Below are 13,246 nucleotides of genomic sequence, written 5' to 3' on the forward strand. Positions count from 1 at the left end.
GGGAAATGGCAATGGAGGAGTAGTTGTGTTTTGAGCGTTGAACTGAACAGATCGGTAAAAGAATAGCTGCGTGCTAACTAGAGACAAGCTGCGTGCTTAGTAATTAAAGTCGGTTACGAATAAGTGTAATAAAGTAAATAAAGCATTGTAGAAACGTAATCTAAAACGAACCCTGTTTTATTTGGTACAAATCGTACTGGGAAATAAAACAACGTCTACACGGAGATTAGTCAAATCTAATTCCGTAACAATACTCTGGACTGGTTATGTCCCAGAGGCATCTTTGCATTTCTTAGCAAATTTAAAAATTAATTTAAAAATTCATTTTCGTTGTCCATGTTTGTCGTTTTGTTTGCAATTTTTTGCTTGGCCGATATTAAAATGAAGGAACAGATTTTTGTCTGCTATTTTTATCTCTTATTTGCAATAATAATCAATCAAATTAATAAAAACACACGACTTTTTTAACTTTTATTTGATATTTACTCTGCTAATTTATTCCTTGACTGACGTTGTTTCGTTCACACGGTCAAACAAACAAACAAACAACCAACAGCTGACTGTCCAACATCCACAAAAAATTTTGTGGTTGCCTGATGACTGACAAAAATGAACGACCACACTGGCAAGCAACCGATTATTTGAGCAAAGCTGTCTGTCAAAACTGATCGTCTGAACCCCACTTTAGATTTTTGACTGCAAAAAGTCGATTAATCGATTAACCGAAAGTCGACTTGCCTACCCCTAAACTCTAGGTGAAACTGCGCCTTATTTCATTAAAAAGTGTGTGAGTCCCCGAATTCGTTTCAAAAGATATATATGTATGTACATACATCAAACTTACCACTAAAGCAAACGCAAAGAATCGACTAGTTCATCGATAAAGAAGTACGAGTACACATCGTTTGAGAAAACAAGAAGAATTTCAATTTTCAATCAATCAATTTTCTCTAAAATTAGATTTTTTTTGAGTTTTTATAAACAAGTTTACAGCAGCAATGGGAAAAAAGAATAGTAAGTATTTTGATGTTTTTTTTTTGCCTTTTTGTACGATGTCTGATTGAATTCGTTTTGCATGATGAAATTTTCCCAACTTTTGTGTCAAATTGTTGTTGTTCGTAGAGTTTAAGCAGCAAGGTGAGGGGGTTGGGAAGCCGCAACAACAAAATGTCCCACAGACGTCTCGAGATACATCCCAAACAGGTACGATTACGGTAGCAAGTGTTTTAGCTTAGTTCGTTATTGCATAAAAAAAATTGGTCATTGAATTATTCAAAACATATTTGCACTTGATTTCTTTACACAGGCCAAAGTGGCCAGCAACAGCAAGCAGAACAGGGACAACAACAAAGAGGGCAGGCTGCTTCTGGCCCACAACAACCTGGGCAGGGTGCATGGGGCGGGAAACAAGGTGGCCTGCAGCAAGGTCAACAACAAGGTGGGCAGCAGGGTGCAGCTCAAGGAGCATGGGGACAGCAGCAACGAGGGCCTGGTCCACAACAAGGTGGGCAACAGCAACGTGGGCCTGGTCCACAACAAGTGTAAAAACGGCCAAAACGACACCGGTCGTTTCTTTGAACAAAATGCGTATACTTATTTGCCCTGTTCCTTTACGTTCAAGAATCTTCAAGTTTTACAACTTTTTACTCGAAAAGCGTTTCTTTACTTCAAACACAATACAATTCATATGGGAGAAGTTTTCAACTTTTACTACTTTTGCCGGTTTTACCATTTTCAGAAGTAAAGGAACAGACCAATTATTTCACGTTAGTTTGCCCCAATTTACATTGGGCGAGTTTACTTGCGGCAATTGTCATTTTGTAGGAGAGAGAGGTGAGCCATATGGTAACCCTTTGCCTCTCAGCACCCTCTCTCACCTACAAACTGACAATTGCCGCAAGTAAACTCGCCTAATGTAAATTGGGACTTTGTATCATGGTACAATAATACAGGTAGCATTATCATGCCAGCTGATGGTAACACAATGTGTCAACTGCATTGAATTGATGTCAAATTTTGACACCTTATGTTACCAACAATTGCTGATGCGGCTACCTGTGTATTTGTACCATGGTTTGTTTGATGTTACTCATACATTTTTGAACTAGGACAGTGAACTAGGTCGTTCAATTGCCCAACTCTAAATTACACTCTGGTGAAACTAGAGTTGGGCAATCTCGTTCCTTTCTCTTGTGTTACACGCTAAAACTTGCTCTTATGTTACACGCTAAAACTTTCATACGAAACTTTCCCATTATTTTGGCGTTCATAGATCGAGTTCCATACAAAAGTAATTTTATGAAATTACTGTAATGGGGAACTCGACCTAAGAACGCCAAAATAATGGGAAAGTTTCGTATGAAAGTTTTAGCGTGTAACATAAGAGTTGCATACGAAACTTTCCCATTATTTTGGCGTTCATAGATCGAGTTCCATACAAAAGTAATTTTATGAAATTACTGTAATGGGGAATTCGACCTAAAGGCCTGCGTACATAAGCTGCTTGCCTACTTACCTTGCTTACTTCTGATAAAATAATAAAAAAGAAAAGGGCAACCCAGTTCGAAACTTCCTCGGCCTTCTTTAAGCTGGAAACAGATACAACGTTTGATTAAAGTTTTGCGTTGGGCGTCGAGAAAAAAACAACAACAACAGGCGACGACGACACCAAAGTCCAGCGTTTATCTGTTTGTCGGCATATATTTCAAATGAATTTGAATTTTTCGGCATCATGCCCAACAGTGTAAAAACGGCCAAAACGACACAAAACTTTACCCAAACGTTGTATCTGTTTACAGCTTTATTCTTTTATTTTTATTATGTCAAAAATGAAGCAGGAAAGCAAGGCAATCAGGCAGAGCAGCTTATGTATGCAGGCCTTAAGAACGGCAAAATAATGGGAAAGTTTCGCTCTTTTTCTTTTTTTTGCAATTTCCGTCATTTTTTCGTTCCCGTATTTTTTAAGAAATTTGTATTGGGAAGCAATTTTTGACAATTCGCTCTTTTTCTAACATTACCATTAAAAAAGTACGGGAACACAATGAAAAATAGCATTGTAACAAAGTAATTTAATATTTTTTTCACATTGTTTACAAATTTTGACACTAAAATTTTTTGTTGCAGCAATTGCCATCTACCTTGTTTATTGTGATACGTGAAAAGTGTTGCAACTTTTGGTACTTTTTTAGGCAAAAACAGGGTTGTATATCATGTGTACTGTGATTTCGATGTTGATTTCGCTGAAATCACGAAATGAGATGATTTCATTTTTGTATGCGAAATCATGAAAAATTTTGCTTGATTCCGCGCGAAATCACGAAACGCCTTCGAAATCACGAAACGACGCCAAATGTAAACTAAGCAATATACTGTTACGAATGTAACTGATAGGTTTAAGTTAATTTAGTTTAATTTCCGTTAATTTAAAAATTTGAATTGTAACGTAAAGTTTTTATTACGCAGTTACTTTATTTAAGCAACAACAACTACCATGTAGAACTCTCTTCATCATTCTAGTCGTTACATTACCTTTTGTTATTGTTCTTTTGTTTGCTTTGCCATAGTCATGTAATTATTGTTTAGTTTGTCACCTCTTTTAGCCCGTTTAGACTAGTCATTTTAAATCGACTCGATTTCTAAATCCAACTTTCAAATCCTAGTTGTTTAGACTAGTCTAAAATGATATAAGATGCCAGTCAGCTGATTTTTGTTTACGTATACATACGCGAATTTGCAAAAAGAATTGCTTGCAAATTAAAATGGAATGGAATACTACACAAAATAATCTGACAAATTGCTATTAAATATGTTATTTACGATTTATATTAAATTAAAGCTACATCCATTTTATTTTTATTTAATATTCTTTCTATTTTTCTGCTCCTGTTTGTTTTGGTGTGTTTGTATTTACAGTTATTTGAAAAATGTAAATAATAGGGTTATGACTTTTTTACAACCTCATATCCCTGTGTCATATTTTGATGAGCTTTTGCATAAGATTAGATAAAATTTTAATTACAAAGTGATTCGATAAAAAAAGCTCATGCACAAAAAGCTTTTAAAGAAAAATTTTGGAGTCACTTTAAGCACATAAATAACTCAAAACAATCGTTAAAGCCACACGACATATCCAGAATGACATAAGCTTTTTTTCTCATAAATTTTGTCGTCATATTATTACATACATATAATTTTATATCATATACATATTATATATTATTCCATGTATCACATAAATTGAATGTGGTTTGTGCGGGACCTTTTCAATATTTAAATGGAATAAAAATTATTTAAGTCATTAATAGGCAAAATGACATTTATTTATTCGTTCAACAGGAAAAAATTTGGTGCAACATTTTTTTCATTTCATAGGATTTTCCAAAAAAAAAATTTTTGAAAGTGGTTTGTGCGTGACCTTTTTTAATAATAAAATGGAATGAACGTTGTTATTTTTGGCATTAATAGGCAAAAGTTCATTCACTCTCGCTACAGGAAATCATTTTTGAGAAAAAAGGTCAAAAAGTCATAACCCTAGTAAATAAACGACACATGAACATAGTTGCCAATATTGGTACAGACTGCAATAGTTGCATTTTTAGGAGCAAAAAGCAGTGTTGTATATCAAAATATTTCGATTTAACATTTGATTTAAAACAAATCCAAGTTTTGAGTTGATTTAATTTTGTATGGTAAATCAGGGTGGTTTTGGATGGATTAAGCACTTAAATCGAGATAATGCACTTAATCAAAGTATAAGGGTATAGTCTAAACGGGCTATTTATTTCTTTGCACTTGTTTGTTGTTGTTACGTCATTACTGTGCTTGTCGTCCAATTGTATTTCCCCATGTATGTATGTGAGTATGGTTGTTCGCTTAGTGCGAATGTGTGTCTGTGTGTTCGCTGCACAGATTCGAGGTGTTGCCATATGCTCTAGATATTTCTCGAACAGGGAGACTTTGGGATATAAATTACCGGGGAAATGGCAATGGAGGAGTAGTTGTGTTTTGAGCGTTGAACTGAACAGATCGGTAAAAGAATAGCTGCGTGCTAACTAGAGACAAGCTGCGTGCTTAGTAATTAAAGTCGGTTACGAATAAGTGTAATAAAGTAAATAAAGCATTGTAGAAACGTAATCTAAAACGAACCCTGTTTTATTTGGTACAAATCGTACTGGGAAATAAAACAACGTCTACACGGAGATTAGTCAAATCTAATTCCGTAACAATTGGTGTCAGCAGTGAGATTACGATCATCCTACAATGAAGTTTAAGGATCTACGAGTGGAAGACTTGAAGAAGGAGCTAATTAAGTTGGAGTTGTGTTCTACTGGCAACAAGGCCGAACTACAAAAACGCTTGTTGGAAGAGTTCGAGCGCCGTGGAATGAACATCGATGAATATGAGTTCGAGAAGGAGGAAGTCGAGTTATCGGCAAAGGGCGAATCCAGCGTTGAGGAAGTTTCGTCGGTAGCTGCCAGGGGTGACGATTTGAAATCAATGCTGGCTATGATGATGCTGGAAATGAATAAGAAAAATGAAGAAACTTCCAGACTTATGGCGGAAATGAAATCTGACAACTGTAAGATGTTGGAAGAGATGTCCAGAAAGAGCGAAGAAAATTCCAAAATGATGGAGAAATTAGATGCTAAAATGGACGAAATGAAAGCAGAGAATTCTAGGATGTTTGAAGAAAATTCAAGAAACTTAAAAGAGGAGTTGGAAGAGAATTCTAGAAAAATTAACGAGAAACTCGAGAACATCACGATGGTGATTGAAAGAGTTGGATAAAAAGATTTTGTCTGTTGACGAGAAAGTTCTGGCCCATGATGAGAAATTTGTGAACCTTGAGAAGAAAATGTCGGAACTGGAAATCAAAGGCGGCCCAGTGAGAGCTATCCATAACGCGTTAAAAATTAAGCCTACAGTGTTCGACGGCTCTACCTCTTTCAATGTGTTCAAATTACAGTTCGAGACAATGGCTGCTAGAGATTCTTGGGACGAAAACGACAAAGCGGTATCACTCCTGATGGCATTGAAGGGTGATGCTGCTGACGTATTGCAGAGTATTCCCGCCGCTTCTAGGAATAACTATGGAGATATAATGGCTGCTCTTGAACGTAGGTACGGTAGTGAACACAAGCAAGAGATCTACCGAATGGAACTGAGGGGAAGAGTCCAGAAGCCAAATGAGACCTTACAAGACTTTGCGGCTGATATAGAGCGATTGGCGCAGCTGGCATATCCAGGAGAGACACATCCGTTGGTGGACCGCATAAAGATTGAGACATTTGCAAGTGGTATTCGTGATCCAGAGATAAAATTTGCGACGTATGCGGCACCGATAGGAACATTTGCAGAAACCGTGTCATTTGCCCTGGGCCAAGAAACCGCGAAGATGCTGGTGAAACCTAAAGCTTACAACGTGCGGAGGCTGGAAGTTGAGGACAACAATTCCCAGACCGTTGTCGACCTGCTGAAAGATGCACTAATGCATGTGAAACGAGGGGCTCCTAGAACGAAAAAGACTTGTTATAACTGTCGGAAAACTGGACACTTGGCCCGAGAATGCAGAGTGAGACAAGCAAGGCCCAGATCCACCTCACCGCCTTCAAAAAGCAACGACCAACCGGTGGCCAAGAATCTGCAAAGAGAGACATCAGGTGAATCAGATACAGCAAGTTCTGCTAATCACGAGGCGCCGGTGGCAGAGGATGAAAACGATGGTCCCACAATTTCTATAGCCATAGTCCAGCAGAAGAATCACAACTTAACGGTAAAAGGCTTTATCAATGGTGTATTGCGTACCTTGACATTGGACACAGGTGCAACAAAGTCCATTATTAGACCGGATTTGGTAAAAGGGAAGGTATTGCCATTAAATGGAGTCAAATTGCGGACGGCCACAGGCGAGACTACAACGGTGCATGGAAAGGCCTACCAAAGGCTGAGCATGGGTAGAAAATCGGTAAATTTCGATTTTATAGTGGCCGATATTGTGGACGAAGTTATACTTGGTGTAGACTTCATGATTGCCTTCGATATAAACCTGGACATAAAGCACCGTGTGATGACTTGGTCCAATGTGGAAATACCGATTAATGTGGGCTACAAAGAGAAGGAAAGCATGTGTCGCCCTAGCGCAGAATCTGACGAAATCGCTGTAAATGTCCGTACGCTGAAGGTGGAAGCCGCCGAAATGGCCAGTACGAAAGCGGAAAAATCTCGCAACGAGGAGGAAAAAGCGAAGATGTACGTCGAGGAAACGTCCATCGAAAAGCGGCCGTACAGCAAGGAAGGACAAGTCTGATGAAGACCAGGTGGCACTTAGGAAGGTGACCACAAAGAAAGAAGGTATAACGTCACGATTCCTGGAGAGAAGGCAACGTCGTCCAGAAGAGCAAAAGACCAAAGCTGACGCAGTAAAGGGTACATCTAAATCGGTTGCCACCACTACGGAACGAGAATTGCGTCTAGTCAAGAGGAACAGGCTTAAGCGGGAGGCAGTGTTACCAATGCCCATACCACCGAGAGGGAACTGTGCCTATTCGGGACGAACAGGCTTAAGCGGGAGGCAATGTTACGAATGTAACTGATAGGTTTAAGTTAATTTAGTTTAATTTCCGTTAATTTAAAAATTTGAATTGTAACGTAAAGTTTTTATTACGCAGTTACTTTATTTAAGCAACAACAACTACCATGTAGAACTCTCTTCATCATTCTAGTCGTTACATTACCTTTTGTTATTGTTCTTTTGTTTGCTTTGCCATAGTCATGTAATTATTGTTTAGTTTGTCACCTCTTTATTTCTTTGCACTTGTTTGTTGTTGTTACGTCATTACTGTGCTTGTCGTCCAATTGTATTTCCCCATGTATGTATGTGAGTATGGTTGTTCGCTTAGTGCGAATGTGTGTCTGTGTGTTCGCTGCACAGATTCGAGGTGTTGCCATATGCTCTAGATATTTCTCGAACAGGGAGACTTTGGGATATAAATTACCGGGGAAATGGCAATGGAGGAGTAGTTGTGTTTTGAGCGTTGAACTGAACAGATCGGTAAAAGAATAGCTGCGTGCTAACTAGAGACAAGCTGCGTGCTTAGTAATTAAAGTCGGTTACGAATAAGTGTAATAAAGTAAATAAAGCATTGTAGAAACGTAATCTAAAACGAACCCTGTTTTATTTGGTACAAATCGTACTGGGAAAAAAAACAACGTCTACACGGAGATTAGTCAAATCTAATTCCGTAACAATACTCTGGACTGGTTATGTCCCAGAGGCATCTTTGCATTTCTTAGCAAATTTAAAAATTAATTTAAAAATTCATTTTCGTTGTCCATGTTTGTCGTTTTGTTTGCAATTTTTTGCTTGGCCGATATTAAAATGAAGGAACAGATTTTTGTCTGCTATTTTTATCTCTTATTTGCAATAATAATCAATCAAATTAATAAAAACACACGACTTTTTTAACTTTTATTTGATATTTACTCTGCTAATTTATACCTTGACTGACGTTGTTTCGTTCACACGGTCAAACAAACAAACAAACAACCAACAGCTGACTGTCCAACATCCACAAAAAATTTTGTGGTTGCCTGATGACTGACAAAAATGAACGACCACACTGGCAAGCAACCGATTATTTGAGCAAAGCTGTCTGTCAAAACTGATCGTCTGAACCCCACTTTAGATTTTTGACTGCAAAAAGTCGATTAATCGATTAACCGAAAGTCGACTTGCCTACCCCTAAACTCTAGGTGAAACTACGCCTTATTTCATTAAAAAGTGTGTGAGTCCCCGAATTCGTTTCAAAAGATATATATGTATGTACATACATCAAACTTACCACTAAAGCAAACGCAAAGAATCGACTAGTTCATCGATAAAGAAGTACGAGTACACATCGTTTGAGAAAACAAGAAGAATTATAATGCCTGTCTGCGTACTCGATAATTTGTAATAATTATTACAAATGTTTCAAATTTTGACAATTGTATAAAGGAAAAGTTGCTGAAAAAATTGTTTCAGCAACATTTAGTAAGTAAAAAGACACACCATCAATTTTCAATCAATCAATTTTCTCTAAAATTAGATTTTTTTTTGAGTTTTTATAAACAAGTTTACAGCAGCAATGGGAAAAAAGAATAGTAAGTATTTTGATGTTTTTTTTTGCCTTTTTGTACGATGTCTGATTGAATTCGTTTTGCATGATGAAATTTTCCCAACTTTTGTGTCAAATTGTTGTTGTTCGTAGAGTTTAAGCAGCAAGGTGAGGGGGTTGGGAAGCCGCAACAACAAAATGTCCCACAGACGTCTCGAGATACATCCCAAACAGGTACGATTACGGTAGCAAGTGTTTTAGCTTAGTTCGTTATTGCATAAAAAAAATTGGTCATTGAATTATTCAAAACATATTTGCACTTGATTTCTTTACACAGGCCAAAGTGGCCAGCAACAGCAAGCAGAACAGGGACAACAACAAAGAGGGCAGGCTGCTTCTGGCCCACAACAACCTGGGCAGGGTGCATGGGGCGGGAAACAAGGTGGCCTGCAGCAAGGTCAACAACAAGGTGGGCAGCAGGGTGCAGCTCAAGGAGCATGGGGACAGCAGCAACGAGGGCCTGGTCCACAACAAGGTGGGCAACAGCAACGTGGGCCTGGTCCACAACAAGGTGGACAACACCAACGTCGGCCTGGTCCACAACAAGGTGGGCAGCAGGGTGCAGCTCAAGGAGCATGGGGACAGCAGCAACGAGGGCCTGGTCCACAACAAGGTGGACAATCGCAACGTGGGCCCGGTTCACAACAAGGTGGACAACAGAGACTTCAACACTCATTCCAAAACTTGTCGCTCTCAGAAGGTATATCAAATGTCCATATAACTCCATTTCACAAGCGTTAACTCCATCATTACATAACTTCCTGTAGAAAACGTTTTACCAGTAAAACCTACATCTTGTGCTGGCATTGTTCGAGGTACCGTTGGCAGATCAGGGGCTGTTGAAGTGAACTATTTGCGTTTATCTTTGGATAAAATGCCCAATGAAGCATATCACTATGTCGTTACAATAACACCAGACCGTCCAAAAAAATTCTTGCGTCCTGCTTTTGAACAGTGTGTACGAGAAGCTTTCGGCGGTATAGACGCCGCTTATGATGGCAAAAAGAGTTGTTACACGCCAGTCCGTCTTCCAGGTCCAATCAAATATACAGTTCAGGTATGTAATTTCAAAGATATGAATTCCGGAAGTACAGGAATGTTTTACAGGTTCCAGATTCCGTCGGAAATCGCATGAAAGAATTTAAAGTTGAAATAAAGGAAACAAATGATTGCGTTGTGGACCTTAATTCTCTTCGAACGTGAGTCGTTGGAAACACATTAAGAAGTGTTGTTTACTGTGATATTTCCTCTTTTTACAGATATCATAATGATAAAGTTTCCGACAAGCCAATGAGAGCCTTACAAGCTTTGGAAGTAATATTGTCTGCTACTAACCATGAACGTGGCATACGTGTCGGTCGTTCCTTTTTTTGTAAACCCAGTAACCCATTTGACTTGGAAGACGGGTATGAGGCTTGGACTGGTTTGTTTCAGGCTGTAATTTTAGGAGAACAACCATTCCTTAATGTCGATATATCCCATAAATCATTTCCACGAGAATGTACCCTTCTTGATTATTTGTACAATCAAAGAATCCCATTAGACCAACCTTTGGGAAATTATCAATATAGAGATGTGGAACGCTATCTAAGGGGAATTGATATTGTGTATAAGCCACCAGAATCATTTGAAAGTTTTGACAAGAAATATAAAGTTTTAGGCATAGGAGATCCTGCATCGAGATTAAAATTCAAAAACGACGACGGTGCAGAAATGACTGTTGCTGCATATTTCGCATCGAAGGGATATCAGCTAAAGTATCCAAATTTGAATTGCTTGAAAGTAGGAAGTTCTGTCCGTTCAATTTCTCTACCAATGGAATTGTGTTCCATTGCCGAAGGCCAAGCTTTGAATGTGAGTATACATTATGTTGATTATAAGTCTTTGTTTTTATCTGCCGTATATTTGTGTAGCGTAAAGACGAATCGAAACAAGTACAGAAGATGATTCGTTTCGCTGCAACATCTACCAATTGTCGTAAGGAAAAGATCATGGATATGTTGCAGTATTTCGAACACAATACCAGCAGAATAGTCCAGTCATTTGGCATTCAAATTGGTTCAAGTTTTATTAAAATACCAATTCGAATCTTACCAACTCCATTTATGGAGTACTTGAACGGTCAAACAGTCACGACAAATCGCGGTGCCTGGCTTATGGATGGACAGACATTCTTAGATTGTTCTAAGCCACAAGACGGATCTGGCCATAAATGGGGTATAATATACGAAGACAACAAACGATCCAGACTGAGTTTTAAGGATTTGGACCAATTCAAGAACAAAGTAAGTATTGGCAGCACATAATTTAAAAAAGAAAGAAGTGAGAAACTTTTGAAATCTTACAGGTTTTGAATACCTCCAAGGAGTTAAATATGAATCTTGAAAATAATGCTGAAATTAAGAAATATAAGAATATTCAGGCCACACTTAGAGAACTGGCACATCAAAAATATGCCCTTGTTTTTGTAGTCCTTGGTAGGAATGCTCATACGCAAATTAAGCAGAACGCTGATTTAGAAGTTGGAATCTTGACGCAGTGCATATTGGAGGCTAACGTTGCCCGAGCTGGAAGAGATCAAACCATTTTCTCAAATATTATTTTGCAGGTAAACGTAAAACTTAATGGCACCAATCACAAAATATCGCTAGACCGAGATAACAACATGAAAGAGTTGATGACTCCCATTAATAATGTCATGTATATGGGTGCAGATGTAACTCATCCCTCTCCCGATCAACGTCACATTCCAAGTGTTGTTGGAGTTACAGCTTCACACGATCCGTTCGGAGCATGTTACAACATCCAATACAGATTTCAAACATCTACTCGAGAAGATATCGAAGATATGGAATCGATTGCGACCCGACACTTGCAGGTCTATTTCCAATATATAAAAAAGTATCCGTCTCAGATTATATACTATAGAGATGGCGTCTCTGATGGCCAATTTCCCATTATTACAGATGTTGAACTAATGGCTATTAAAAGAGCCTGTGAAAAATTGGTAAGTATATATTTAGCGGAATCTATAAGTAAAATCTCTCGGATTTTCCCATTGTTTAAGCAGAAATGCAATCCGAAACTGACCTGTGTAATCGTTGTTAAGCGGCATCACACAAGGTTTTTCCCTATGACAAGACAACGGAATGATCGTGATTTTAACAATGTTGATCCAGGCACAGTTGTCGACCAACACATTACTCATCCGAACGAAGTTCAATTTTTCATGGTTTCTCATCAATCGATACAAGGAACAGCTAAGCCCACACGCTACAATGTTATTATGGACGAATCGAATTTCAATATAAATCTTTTGCAACAACTTACGTACACTTTGTGCCACTTATATCCACGTTGTAATCGGGTTGTTTCATATCCGACTCCTGTATATTTGGCTCATTTAGTAGCATTTCGTGGTCGTGTTTATTTGAAAGGGTAAGACACTGATATATACATATGTATTATTGAGCACATTGAAGGGTTAACATTTGATTGTTATCCGTCTTACTTCATTTTAGGGCCAGAACTTTTGGAAAGGACTTAAAACAAGAATACGCGAAGAGTCTTATAAAGCTTATGGAATGTAATCCAATGTATTTCATCTAAAATTGATATTATTCACTTCATTGTTATCTTATACCCATTCATGAATAATACGAATAAAGCATATTTATCCCTTTGATACATAACCGTTTTATTTGTGGTGAGAGCAACAAATTTCAAAGGAAATTTCAGTTGAATATTGACTATATACAGTTGGGAAAACAATAATAGCACCACCATGAACAATTTGTTTGTCATTATGTAAACCAATGAAGATTTTTGTTGTTTCCACAAATGTTGTTGTTACGTTCTTAGCCCAAGGTGTCCCCTTTTATAAAAAAGTAAAAGTAACATTCACATTAGGTTTGTCCTTTTACGTACTGAACTTTACTGAACATTGTTTCTTCAGTAATGTTTAGCAACATTTCAATTATACAATTGTCAAAACTTTACTGAAGAAAAAATGTTCAGTAAAGTTCAGTACGCAAAAAGACAAACCAATTATTAGTATAAATATTTGTTTTTAGCAAAAACTGTCAAAAAGA

The 13,246-nt window shown here is 37.9% G+C and overlaps 2 protein-coding genes across 6 annotated transcripts; both read left to right on the top strand.

Moving 5' to 3' along the window:
* The first annotated feature begins 852 nt into the window (after nucleotides 1–852).
* On the top strand, nucleotides 853–1,649 carry LOC141400615 (uncharacterized). 2 transcript variants are annotated; one of them, XM_073979905.1, is made up of 3 exons: nucleotides 853–1,014; nucleotides 1,123–1,203; nucleotides 1,307–1,649. In XM_073979905.1, exons 1-3 carry the CDS (start codon nucleotides 999–1,001, stop codon nucleotides 1,543–1,545), a joined length of 336 nt encoding a protein of 111 aa, XP_073836006.1. In that variant the 5' UTR covers nucleotides 853–998; the 3' UTR covers nucleotides 1,546–1,649. The 2 variants fall into 2 exon arrangements, with proteins under 2 accessions (XP_073836006.1, XP_073836007.1); XM_073979906.1 differs by having other exon boundaries at nucleotides 876–1,014; nucleotides 1,123–1,196; nucleotides 1,302–1,649.
* Nucleotides 1,650–8,736: 7,087 nt separating this feature from the next.
* LOC141400614 (protein argonaute-2-like) lies at nucleotides 8,737–12,840 on the top strand. 4 transcript variants are annotated; one of them, XM_073979902.1, is made up of 11 exons: nucleotides 8,737–9,031; nucleotides 9,100–9,141; nucleotides 9,249–9,329; nucleotides 9,433–9,855; nucleotides 9,923–10,212; nucleotides 10,263–10,354; nucleotides 10,415–11,009; nucleotides 11,069–11,440; nucleotides 11,503–12,162; nucleotides 12,226–12,593; nucleotides 12,677–12,840. In XM_073979902.1, the coding sequence occupies exons 2-11, from the start codon at nucleotides 9,126–9,128 to the stop codon at nucleotides 12,762–12,764; spliced, it is 2,985 nt and encodes a 994-aa protein (XP_073836003.1). In that variant the 5' UTR covers nucleotides 8,737–9,031; nucleotides 9,100–9,125; the 3' UTR covers nucleotides 12,765–12,840. The 4 variants fall into 4 exon arrangements, with proteins under 4 accessions (XP_073836003.1, XP_073836002.1, XP_073836004.1 ...); XM_073979901.1 differs by having other exon boundaries at nucleotides 8,750–9,031; nucleotides 9,087–9,141; XM_073979903.1 differs by having other exon boundaries at nucleotides 8,946–9,031; nucleotides 9,087–9,141; nucleotides 9,249–9,322; nucleotides 9,428–9,855.
* Nucleotides 12,841–13,246: the final 406 nt, after the last annotated feature.

The sequence above is a fragment of the Musca autumnalis genome, unplaced genomic scaffold (genome assembly GCF_047663935.1).
Source record: "Musca autumnalis isolate F117 unplaced genomic scaffold, ASM4766393v1 scaffold_4, whole genome shotgun sequence".
Lineage (NCBI taxonomy): Eukaryota > Metazoa > Arthropoda > Insecta > Diptera > Muscidae > Musca > Musca autumnalis.